Source organism: Gastrolobium bilobum, unplaced genomic scaffold, assembly GCF_033153095.1.
Source record: "Gastrolobium bilobum isolate Gb01-03AN ecotype WA unplaced genomic scaffold, APGP_CSIRO_Gbil_v1 utg1269, whole genome shotgun sequence".
In the NCBI taxonomy this organism is placed as follows: Eukaryota; Viridiplantae; Streptophyta; class Magnoliopsida; order Fabales; family Fabaceae; genus Gastrolobium; species Gastrolobium bilobum.
The window spans coordinates 590034-603449 of record NW_026898540.1 but is presented as its reverse complement, the minus strand read 5'-3'; the positions used below and the strand labels follow the sequence as shown (position 1 = coordinate 603449).

General features: G+C 36.0%; 1 protein-coding gene across 1 annotated transcript; it reads left to right on the top strand.

The window, feature by feature from the left end:
- The first annotated feature begins 10021 nt into the window (after positions 1-10021).
- On the top strand, positions 10022-11892 carry LOC133317259 (AP2/ERF and B3 domain-containing transcription factor RAV1-like). Its single transcript, XM_061519113.1, has one exon. It carries the CDS (start codon positions 10444-10446, stop codon positions 11635-11637), a length of 1194 nt encoding a protein of 397 aa, XP_061375097.1. The 5' UTR covers positions 10022-10443; the 3' UTR covers positions 11638-11892.
- The last annotated feature ends 1524 nt before the right edge of the window (positions 11893-13416 follow it).

The window sequence follows — 13416 nt, the reverse complement described above, 5'->3', positions numbered from 1 at the left end:
TTGATCGAATCTTCATCGTATATCTTGGATCCAATCTCTTCTGATACAACCTGAGATATGTTTAAGAATTATCACGCACCTCTCGCGCTACTAGCGCCAGTTTCGCACTGATAGCGTGTGAGTTTTATTCAGCATACAGCAAGCTCGCGCTACTAGTGTGGTTCCTGCGCTGACAGCGCCAATGCCACGCTAGTAGCGTGGTGGTTCTGGATCCAAAAGTTCTTCTAGCGCTACTAGCGCGGGGCTTCAGATTTGCTCTTCCACTTGGGCTTCTTTTTGTCCTGCTTTCCTACAAAATTAGTAGAAAATCAGTGACAAGATATCTGATTGAGATTTATCAATTTAATAACAATTCTAGCCTTTTTATCCCAGATTGAACAAGATTCTTTCTCTTTTTGGCTTAAAATTATATATGTCATGTAGGCATATCAAACAATTACCAGATTTGGACGTTGCTGTCCTCAGCAATGTAATAAATAAAAGTTAGAAGCAAGGATTAACTATGTAGAAAGAAAAACATGGAACATGAATATCTTAAGAGATCAAATTGCTATGCATGTATAACTCCATGTTAAAAATTTCAAATAATGCTTTTCAGTTTTATCAAGAATTCAGATCATAACTTGAATGTTCCTCACTAGATAATTATATAACTCTCATCACTCTAGTGTTTGATGGGTTCACACTCATTCCATCAGTGTAGTAGTAATTTCATAGGCTTGATCATATTCTCAAGTTCCTAAGATTAAGGAACCCATTTGACATGCATAGACTGATCAAAAGGTCTTTGACAGATTATAACTTGACTTGGTTTGGGAGTAAGAATCTTTTGGACATAGGGTGATTAATTTGAGAGACTGAAATACTGAGATTTTTGACAATACTTCCTTCTCAGTCTTTACTTCTGCCACTTTTCGTCAATTCGGGATTCTTTTTCCCTTTTTCACTACATTTTTCTTCACTTTCCTTGTTTGTAGATGTTTTCTTTCTTTTTTCTTTTGAGTTGCATTTTTGGAGACTATTCTTCTTTTTTCCTTTTTCAACTTACTTAACTTTTCCTTTTGAGAAGTACCTTGATTCTTTTTCTTTGGATCAGCATTTCAATCTCTCTCAAGATGTGTCAATGGAAACAGGGTTAAGTAGTTTTATCAGGTTTTTGAATAAATTGGTCTAAGGCTCAAAAGGGCTTAACAATGGAAAAATTCTTCTAGGTAGGCTATTTGGCTCTAAGTTAACAAGAATAAATGTGCCTTCATCATGTCAGTAATGCATGCAAGCTAGAGAGACAGTTCAAGTTCTAGAAAACTACTACAGTGAGGCCTCTCTGAAAAAAATTATATTTAGGCTCAATCCTCACTGTTGTAATTCAAGCTAGAATCTAATTTCAAAATTTCCATCAAGCATTATATAAGGATTTTTATCAAAACAGTAATACAAACGAACAATCATCACCCTCAGATTATCTAAAAATTTAATGCTCCACAGATATCACATGTGCTACTTATGATTGAATCTAATTAATTACTGAGTTGGCTTTTGCAAAATCTAGGAATGCTTGTTCAGGAATTCATTAATTTTTTTGTTTTTTTCTAAAAGATTGAATTAAAAATAGCAGAAATTAATAAAAAGAAAGGTTAAAGTATCTCCCCTTTTAACAGAAAATTTTTCTATTAGATGTCTCTGTTGTGCAATTCCGCAGTTGGCAGTTATCGCATATGATATGCGTCCAATTCCCAGATTTAGAATGTTGTTATCCCCAGCAATAAACTAAACTAGTCGAGTGTTACTTCTGCGCAGGTGGAACACGCACACACTTGTTAAACGTCAAACAGAATAATCATAACAATAAAATGTATGAAGAGACATAACCAAACTATAATCTCAAAATAAAATACTAAGTCAAAGTAAATTGTAAAGTGTGTGACATGAACTTGTGACTCCGGCGCTATTATCGTGGATTTCGCGCTGTTAGGGCGGAGCTACTGTAAGATTTTGACCCTCTGGCGCTGATAACGCGGATCTTGCACTGTAAGCGCGAATATTTCGAGGGATTCTGGCATTGATAGCGCCATACTGGCGTTGTCAGTGCGGACTTACTGTCTCTTTTTAGTCTTATGGCACTACTAGCGCCAAATTGGCGCTAATAGCGCCAATTCCCAGATTTAAAACTTTTCCATATGGTCACTAATTCACTAATTACTTGACTTGTTAAAATTAAAACTACCTTGTAAAGATAAAATGAATAAAATAGAAAAATGACTATTGGGTTGCCTCCCAACTAGCGCTTGTTTAACGTCACGAGCCTGACGTACCCCTTGTGATTATGGTGGTTGGAAGCATGTTACCATTGATGGTCCAGTCTTCTTGGTCCAGTATTGTGTCCTTCCATGATCATATGCAAGTGGATGAGGATGAGGGTTCTCAGGAACTTTAAATTTAGTTTTCACATGTTTTTCCTTTCTCTTGAGCTTTTCCATCTTCACCTTTGGCTTGCTTTCTTCATGCTGCTGATGGACTTCCTTCTTGTTCCTTTCCTCAACTTTTTTCTCCGCAATATAATTAACTTGATCTTTAGGTTGAGATGCAAGTAATGGAACTTCACTTGTAAGTACCTTGAATGTTGCTTGCTCTCCATTCACGCGCATTATCAACTCACCCTTAGGTACATCGATTAGTGCTCCTGAGGTTGCTAGGAATGGCCTCCCGAAGATCATAGGCACACTGGTATCTTTATCAATGTCAAGAATAACAAAATCAACAGAAATTATAAATTTGTTTAACTTGACGAGCACATCTTCCACAATACCATGTGCTTGCTTTGTTGAGCGGTCGACCAGTTGAACATTCATCCTCGTCAGCTTTACTTGATCAATTCTCAGCTTCTTCATCAGGGTGAGAGGCATCACATTTATGTTGGCACCAAGATCGCATAAGACTTTCTCTATAGTCGTCTTGCCGATGGTGCATAGAATACTGAAGCTCCCTGGATGCTTCATCTTTGGAGGCAAGTTTTTCTGTATGATTGCACTGCACTCCTTTGTTAGTGTAACAAGTTCATCCTTTGTGAGCTTCTGCTTCTTAGATAATGTCTCCTTCAGGAACTTAGCATACGAAGGCATTTTCTCTAGAGCTTCTGCAAAAGGAATGTTAATTTGTAATTTCTTAAAAATATTTAAAAATTTAAACAATTGCTTCTTTTGCTCATGTTGCTTGCTCATCATGGGATATGGAAGTTTCTCAAAACGTGAGAAATCTCATTGCTTCTTTTGAACTACAGGAGGTTGCTCTTTTGCTTCTTCCTCCTCTTCTTATGTGTGCTCATTCTTGCTTGTAGGAGTTTCCACTTTTTCTAGACCCTCGCTTTTAGTAGTGATGGCATTGCAATGCTCCCTTGGGTTGATTATGGTGTCACTGGGGAATGTTCCTGAATTTCTCTCAGCTAATTGTCTTGACAACTGCCAGATTCCTTATAGATGCTTCGTGATTCTTGAAAGCGGATCTGGTCTCTTGCATGAATTCATCAGTGGTCCTTGTCAACTGTAGTAGAGCTCTTTCTAATTCAGATGGTTGAGTCTGTGGAATTGAAGGAGGTTGTAAATATTGGTTGGATTTGTAATCCAAACCTCCTCCTTGAACTCTCCTTTGGAAGTTGTTCCTTGGAGCATTGTTCTGGTTTCTCTGGAAGTTCTGCAGTGATTTTGGTTCATACCAGACTCCGTTAACTTGTAATGCATATGATCCTACCAAGATTGGACATTCGTTGGTATCATGCTCTCCTTTGCAATACTCACAGTTAATCGAGTTAACTTGAGCTGTAGAAAGTTGCATCTTGTCCAACTTAGCATTCAAACTGGCGATCTGTTGAGATAGGATCTTTTGTTCTGCTAGCGATGCATCATTGTTTTCCAAATGCAGAAGTCCCCTCTTTGGTTGAACTATTTTAACTGGTTGAACCGCTATTGATGCATTCTCATTACTTGCCATGAAGTCAATCAGCTCTAAGGTTTGAGCTGCTATTTTCTTCCATATGGTTCCACCGGCTGCACCATTGATTACCATTCTGGAGTCTGGTGTTTGGTGTCATTCCATTGTAGAAGACTCTGACCTTCTTTTCGTCTGGAAAATCATAATGGGGACACTTTTTGATCAGTTCTTGGAATCTGGTCTAAGCTGCGCATAACGTCTCTCCTTGCTGTTGAGTGAAGTTGGTGATTTCATTCACCAACTTGTTGTATTTCTCCCTAGAGAAGTGTTCTGCGAAGAATTTGGCTGCCAGATCATCCCACGTTCTGATGCTGTTGGGAGCTTGTCTATCCAACCATCTGAGAGTTTTCCCTGTTACAGCAAAAGAAAACAGCCGGAGTCTAATTGCATCATCTGACATCCCGTTATGCTTAGTAGTGTCACTGATTCTCAGAAATCTGTTCATGAAATCATGGAGGTTTTCATAATCTTCCCCACCAAATGGATCTTTCTCCACCAAGGATATCAGTGTTGGCTGGATATCAAAATTGTTAGCGTTGATTAGTGGTCTGACGATGCTAGAATTTTACCTTATAAACATTGGAGCCAGGATTGACTCCATCAATTCCTCCTTCGATGGCGGTGGATTATGAGCGGCCATCTCGGGTTCTGCTTTTGGCTCTGAACTTGAGGATTCCTCTTGCTTCTTTAGTTTGGTTAGCTTCCGGTTCTTCTTTGTAGTCTTCTTGATTTCTGAATCAAACTGTAAAGGTTCGCTGTTAGCTTTACCTCGCATAAAAGAGAGAAATCAGATCAGTAACAAAATAAAATAAAAAAATAAAAAAAATTCCAATCTCAAAGATCGAAAGTTAAAACTAATATTGGCGTAATTAATCCCCGACAACGGTGCCAAAAACTTGTTGCGAAATCGACAAGTATACCGTTTGTTTCAAGTAAAAAAAATTGATAAGTAAAGATTGTTCCCTCGAGGATTAATGCACCAAGTATTAATTTAACTATTCCCCTTAAGTTAGAAAAGAAAATTGTTTTGATTTGTGAAAATAAGTGATTGTTGTAATTTTAAAAACAGAATTTTAAAAACAATTAATATTAAAATGCATGCAAGAGTATCAAGAATGACAAGAAAATATGAGATTGAGTAAAAATTGTAAAAAGACTATAGCCAGGATGCACTTCACCTCCAATTCATTATTTCCCTATAAATTAGTTGAACACTAATGTCTTAGTGATTTCAACCCTTTAACCCAATTAGAATTCTAGTGTCCTAGTAATCCATCTTGAATTAAGCATTAAGCAAATGAATTAAAAGTCTGCAATCTATGTAAGTCTATGTCTAGGTCATGCACAAATTGTTATTCTATCCTTGTCCAGATTAAAACTTCAATATGTCTATTGTGAGTCCTAACCTTCAAAGCCCTATAATTAAAGTGACCAATTCTAATCAGGATATGGAAAAAATTAACACAGGCAGAATAAAACAAACTAACTAATTAAATTATAAAAACACCTATAGAAAATATAAAGGATTCACAACGAGTCCGTGATCTCAACTACAAAAGAAATTAGCCAGACATATTCATGTCTGACTTAAACAAATTTGAATAATAAAAATTGTTCATAAACGAAAAAGAAAAGAAGAAGAAGAAGGAAGGTCAATGGTCTTCAGTCTTCAACTCCGATGGAATATTGATCTCCAACGCGAGTCTCCAAGAATTCTCTCAATTCTCTGATCTTCACAATTCTCTCCAGCCAAAGATTCTATCTTCTGGGGCATGAGTCTCTATTTATAGTCTTTGTGCCCTTGCTTAGAAATCTTGATAAAATCTTCATCGTATATCTTGGATCCAATCTCTTCTGATACAACATGAGATATGTTTAAGAATTATCACGCACCTCCCGCGCTACTAGCGCCAGTTTCGCGCTGATAGCGTAGGAGTTTTATTCAGCATACAACAAGCTTGCGCTACTAGCGTGGTTCCCGTGCTGACAGCGCGGTTGGCTCGAATGGCTGGCGCTGACAGCGCCAGTGCCACCCTAGTAGCGTGGTGGTTCTGGATCAAAAAGTTCTTCTGGTGCTACTAGCGCCAGTTCCGTGCTAATAGCGTGGGGCTTCAGATTTGCTCTTCCACTTGAGCTTCTTTTTTTTTCTGTTTTCCTACAAAATTAGTTGAAATTCAGTGACATGGTATCTGATTGAGATTTATCAATTTAATAACAATTCTAGCCCTTTTTATCCCATATTAATCAAGATTCTTTCTCTTTTGACTTAAAATCATAAATATGCTGGAGGCATATCAAATAAGAATAAAGCAAGACTAACTCGAAACTAGATTTTAGTAATCAAAGGTATAATTAAGGGGTTTTCAAGAATAAAATTATTCAATTGGATGAATAACTTTAAGTTTTCTTATGCTTCATAGAAATATTATATTATAGAATTGTTGAAATTAGTCATAGGAGATTTAAAAACAAAAAAACAAAAAAACTCTACCTTATGAAGTTAGTTCAAGTGGAGGTAATAATTTCACAATGTATAAATTATAAAAACTTACTATACAGAATCAGATTAACCCATCAATCAATAAGTAAAAGTAAATTATATTTAATCGGAGTTACTATAAAGAACCAATTCAACCTAAAAACTTAAGCTATTAATAGGGCTACAAATAGATTATATACTTCTCTAACATGTCCCATCGTACAAAAACTCATTGGACTTAACAAGTGAAGGCTCACTCACCTGTGTTAAGAAACTCTACAAGACTTAATTAATTATTAATTAAATGGAGCGGAGAAGATCGAACTCGTGACACCGAAAGTCTACTAATATGTAAAGAGCCAATTTAACCCAAAATTTTAAGTTATTATGTTAGGGCCTTTTTAATAATTTATATTATACTCTAATACGCCCCTTCAAATGAGAGTTCACTGGCTTAAAGGGTGGACAATGCATACGTCCACGACTAATTATGCTTAAAAACTCCACAAGACTTGATTAATTATTAATTAAATGAAGGGCGATGAGGATCAAACCCGTGATACTAAGGCTCTAATACTATATAAAGAACCAATTCAACCCAAAAGCTTAAACTGATAGGTGATGGGCCTTTCTAATAATTTATATTATACTCTAACAATTATAATAATTTGTATATAATCAAGTGTTATCCAATGTAAGTATTATCTGCATAAAACTATTTTCAACAATGCTCTTGTTCAAAAAATAACCTTATACACAATTTCATTTGCAATGAAATTTTTAATTTTCTAAATTTTAGCGCATTACTTTTCTGGGATAACTCAAAAGAATTACCTGCATTCAAATATTTGAATCTTATACATGGAAGATGCAATTTTTTAAGCAAAGATTTTGTAGGCAAATACTTCTTTGATATTCGTAGAAATCAAACTTGGAACCTATTTGATTTCTGATTCTAAAAAATAAATTTTTTAAGTTTTTACAATAAAAAAGCAAAAAACTTGTTTGAAAATAATTGTTTTATAAAATGATTCCTTAAACAATAATTATTTTTTAGTTTTAAAAACTAAAAAAAAAAGAAAAGAACAAGTTACATGTCTCAAAATTATTTTTTGGTTTTATCATTTTTGCAATCTTATAATCATGAGATTCATTAATCGTACTTTCATAAATAAATTCAATTTTTTTTTTAATTTTAAATTATTTTACGTTGGCAATCTTGTAATTATAAAAGTTTATTGATGACATTCTTGTAAACAAATACAACTTTTTTTATAACTTTAAATCCAACAGTATTCAAACAAATTTTATTATTCTTCTTCTTTCAAAATCAGTTTTCCAAATTTATATTCAAAACAGTTTTTAAAAATAAAGAATAAAATCATATTCAAACAGACCCTTAGTTTCACTCTACCTTTTCTCATGTTTAGCCAAACCATTCCCAAAACATTATGTTCCCTATTTGTATTTTTAGAATCTAGTATACTCTTTGGAATTACTATTACAACATCTTTCTAATTCTGAAACTTTTTAGAATTAAATTGTCTATTATGAATACTTAAATTAATAATTATGGGTAACGTAATTAATTTTTTTATAAATGTATCGATCTTTTATACGATACTTTTACACATATTATATATTAATTTGAGTGAAAATTGTAAATATTTATCTAAGAATTTTTCTGCTGCTATAAATATACTTGAAAACTTGTGTGGGAATTTTTCAGTAGGTCAACAGAAGAACTCCATGATCTTGTGTGCTCTATTTCAATAAACTATTCCATGTGGAGCCCCTTCCAAAATGTCTCATAAGCGTGTGGTTTAGTAATGAAACGAATTGATAATTTGTTTTGGTCACGTAACTTTTGTAAAAAAGATTTTGTAATCTACTAACGGCTTGGTGGGAGCAGTTACTTTTAGAAAATAAAAGTAATTGAAGGTAAACATAATCTTTCCTTAATTACTATTTATCATTATCTGTGAAAATCATAGAATTCCAAAATCCTTAATACTATAGCGGTACAAGGTATGGGGTTGTTGATTTGTTTGAAGAAGATTATTAATGGAAAATACAACTTTAATCCTCCACACAAAATCCAGACTAAAACATGCAATTTCTATACCCATCCTACCATTATTTACTCGTTTCCCAAACATATCCTTATATATATATGCCCTAAACCTCATCTACAATGATAACATGACTCATAAACCGTGGCCCCAACCCCAACTAAGTGTATGTGAAGCGCTCTTTCTCTGGACCAATAAATGGCTGTAAATAGTTATTGGCAGGGTCTATATTATAATGCATCACAAGGGTTGTCTCAGTCTGTACCTTAAACCAATCCAAGTCATTCTAAGAAGCTTCATTTTGGACAATGAATGCACAGAACAAACAAGAGAAACCCACTTGAGCAATGAAACGTCAATGTTATTACAAGCCAAGGGAGAATTATGAAATGGCTGGATTTTCTTTTTCTTTTACTTTTTTTTCTTGTTTTGTTTTATTTTGATGAGAAGATACTTGTTGGTGAACCTGGGCAATAAGACAAACTGGAACTTGGGAAGGACGAATGAGATGAAGCCAGGTGGGGACAAATGAAGGAGGGTAAGAATTTCTTGTTGGATGAGCATGTCCCTTCTTCAATGCCTATCCATGCCTCCAATAAAACTCTAGACCCACAACCCATCCAAGTGGAAGATCATCCCCTCCCCTCCCCCCCTTCCCTTTGTCACTTAATAATATTTCAGTTTACCAAGATTCGCCCCTAATAAAAGCAACATCAAATAATAGGGTAGATGTATGTTGTATCAATACCAATCGTGGGACATGAAATATGATATGACACGAACATGACACTCTCACACATTAATTCTAAAAAATGCTAAATTTTGACATGTTAAGACACGTTTTAATATTACATAATATTTTTAATTTATGAAGTGTATATTATATTTAATATTTAATAATTTAATAAAAAAATGAAGCTAAACTTATAATATCCATCAATTTTGCAAATAAACATAAGATATCTCATATATTTATATTAAACTCAATAGAATGATAATCGTAATTTAACGAATCTAATAGTTATAACTAAAAATACAAAGCAATACAACCTTCAAATTCTTTTTTGAATTTCTGCAATGCGTGTTGAAGTATCAAAAAATGTCAGATATGACACGTCAGGTATTTTAAAATGTCGATGCATCATAGGAGTAGATTTTGATCATACATATTTACATTTATTATTAAAAAAAAGAAAGTTTAAATAAAAAGAGAGAATAGACCATGCTGAGGGGTGGTAGTGCATAGTATAGCAGCAAAGTTCAGGGGGGATGAACTTCACAAAATCAAGGTGCCCCCTCCTCATGTGAACCCCATCAACTTGACAATAATAAATGGGTCCTACCTCACACACAAAGCCCACAACTCATAGTCATGACCTTCTCTACTTACAACAGAGCATAGACCCACCCTCCTCTTCTCCTTTTTTACCTCTTCCCTTACTTGCTTCCATTCCTCACAGTCCCCACTTTCACACCATGAATCTTCCTAGTCCCTTACCTTCAGTTGACCCACACCATACCATAGCATACCATGCTATACCCACATCCCCATATCTCACCCCCCCACACACACACTTGCAAATAAATATATATTAAACTAAAACTAAGCAACTAGTTATCACCTCATCATTTATAAATTGTCCCAACTAAGCATATTTCCTTTTCAATTTTATGATAATAACAAAATAATACATTTACCTGGGACAGGTTCCCTCTATATATACTCCCTCCTCAAATAGCCCCTATTCCCACACAAACACAAACACAAACACAAACTCTCTTGCTACTTCACACTTAAACAAACCAACCAACAACAAACCCTTACTCTTCTCTCTTCTATCTTCTATCCTTTACCCATACAACAAAACAAAGCATTTTTTTGAAAAGAAAAAGAAAAAAGGAAACAACATGGATGGAGGTAGTTACATAGCTGAAAGCACCACAACTGAATCACTCTCTATTACCCTATCTCCGGCGACGGCCACGTCAAAGAAGCTTTCGCCACCGCCGCCGGTGAATAGTCTCTGCCGCGTCGGCAGCGGCGCAAGCGCGATCGTTGACCCTGACGGCGGCGGATGCGGCGGCGCTGAAGCCGAATCCCGGAAGCTTCCGTCGTCGAAGTACAAAGGCGTGGTGCCGCAACCGAACGGACGCTGGGGCGCGCAGATTTACGAGAAGCACCAGCGCGTCTGGCTCGGCACCTTCAACGAGGAAGACGAAGCCGCCAGAGCCTACGACATCGCGGCGCAGCGGTTCCGCGGCAAGGACGCTGTAACAAACTTCAAGCCACTCGGCGGTGGCGCCGCCGCCGATGACGACGACGACGTCGAGGCCGATTTCCTCAACTCGCATTCGAAATCCGAGATCGTCGACATGTTAAGGAAGCACACGTACAATGACGAGCTGGAGCAGAGCAAGCGCAGCCGCGGATTCGTCGGCCGGAGACTCAGGTGCGTCGGAAACGCCGCCGGTAACGGTCCGTTGTTTGGCGCGTGTGGCGGGAAGGCGCGTGAGGTTCTGTTCGAGAAGGCCGTTACGCCCAGCGACGTCGGGAAGTTGAATCGGTTAGTTATACCGAAACAGCACGCGGAGAAGCACTTTCCGTTACAGAGCGGAGTTAGTTGCGGTAGCGCGTCCGCGTCAGCGTCGGCGTCGGCGGCGAAAGGAGTTTTGTTGAACTTCGAAGACGTTGGAGGGAAAGTGTGGCGGTTTCGGTACTCGTATTGGAACAGTAGCCAGAGCTACGTGCTCACAAAGGGTTGGAGCCGGTTCGTTAAGGAGAAGAACCTAAAAGCCGGTGACACGGTTTGTTTCCACAAGTCGACCGGACCGGATAAGCAGCTCTATATAGACTGGAAAGTCAGGAATAATGTTAATGAGGTTGGATTGTTCAACCCGGTTGGACCGGTTGTGGAGCCGGTTCAGATGGTTCGGCTCTTTGGGGTGAACATTTTGAAACTACCCGGGTCTGATGCTAATCCTAATGCTAATGCTAATAATAATGCTACTACTATTGGTGGGTGTTGCAATGGCAAGAGGAGAGAGATGGAACTGTTTACGTTAGAGTGTAGCAAAAAACCTAAGATCATTGGAGCTTTGTAACATTACATTAGCCTTTTTTTTTTCTTTTTATATATATATATATGTTTTGTGACCGATGAAAGAAAGAATGGGAGGTGGAGAAAGGTACAAGAATGGTGGTGTAGTTTCAAGTTGCAAAGGTGAATTGTATATTACTTAATTAGAAGAAAAAGGAAGAGGCTGAAATTAGGTGTAACAAAACTGTACAAGAAAAAAAGAGGGAAGGATAACTGTTTAATTGTATATGTTCATGAATGTTTATGGATAAATCTTGTGTACTCCATTAGTTTTCTTTCTTCTTAGTTGTATTGTATGGGGCATGGTCAATATGGTTTCCAAAAATATCAGTATATGTTGACAAACAAAAGCAGTATTTTATGTGAGGTATAATGCTAAACAAGGTTGTGATTCAGGGAAACTAATTAATTTCCATATTAGTTTTGATTCATAATGAGACATTTTTTCTGATTATTATTATGAATTAAAATAGGTTGCTCCTACTGGCTCCTGCTACAGGAAGAGGGGGGACCCAGAGGGGGCATGGCTAAGAAGGTGTGAACAAGTTGATAATGAGACATTTGTCCAATAAAGAAAGAGCCTAGTTGGCAAGTGGGCATGGTGATTGTGTTGCGTACACTGTACATGCCCTCATCGCTAATAATCTTAAAAACCTTCCCTGTATGTTGCTTTTGGAACGGTCAACTTTACGTGAAGCATTGTTTATGGCATCATTCGGCACTACTACAGAATCTCGAACTCAGATTTTGCCCGAGACATGTTATTGGGAATGTCAGTATCATTTTGAAAACCACAATTCTGTGCATATGCTCAGCTCTACCGTTCATATTAGCATTGCATATTATTTCAAATTGTAGGTTGAAATTTGATGTAAAGAATAATAATATATTTTTATCAATTTTGTCAAGTATTAAGTATTACTTGAAATTCAATGCAAATTAGGTTAATTATCCGTATTCCTTTGGTATCCAACATGTTCTTATTTATTTTTCATTCTTCTTTATATTCTCCTGACATTTCAGACAAAGTGCTTTCAGAATAAAACATAAGATCGCGAGTAAATTTTATCGTGCATAAATCTAGATGTTAAGGTTGTGAAATTAGTCATAGCTAACTTATAATTATGTATTTCTAATGTAATATATTTATTTTTATTTTAACTTTTTCATCATTTTTCTCAATCAAATGGTTTTCAACTTACGACTTTAGTTTCAGAAGCACATTAAAAAAACACATTGAATTCTACCTACGTACCATAGTAATAGTTATCTATTTCTTATTTCTGAAAATACTAAAGTCAACACTGCTCTAAATATACATAATTATGTTGTTGCGATTGTATAGATACGTTAATAATAGTTAATCATTCATTGTTTCTTTTCAAAAAAATCCAGAGCTTCAACCATTGGTCAAAGAAAGCCACGAAATTAATTTTCTATATTATTATATAATTTTATTTTGGTAAACCTATTATTGAATTATTAGACATTAAGTACTGTATTATGTCATTATATAAAGAAAGTGCTAGCTATGGTTATACTAACGTAGGACTATGTATTAAATATTATAGGCTTCGAAGCATATGTAACCACCTGAGATTTAGTTACTTTTTTTATTTGTACGAAATATTCTCACATCATTTAGGTGTGAAACTAATCCTTCTTTGAATGTGAGATTTATAATTAACTATATATTAGCATAAGCTTCGGGATTAAAATTTTGCAAACCTAGTTAAGCAATTATTTGCCCTTGAGCCAATCACATTCCAAGTAAACTGTAATA

Coding starts and splice junctions, on each gene's coding strand:
- LOC133317259 (XM_061519113.1), top strand. CDS start 10,444: ATGGATGGAGGTAGTTACATAGCTGAAAGCACCACAACTGAATCACTC.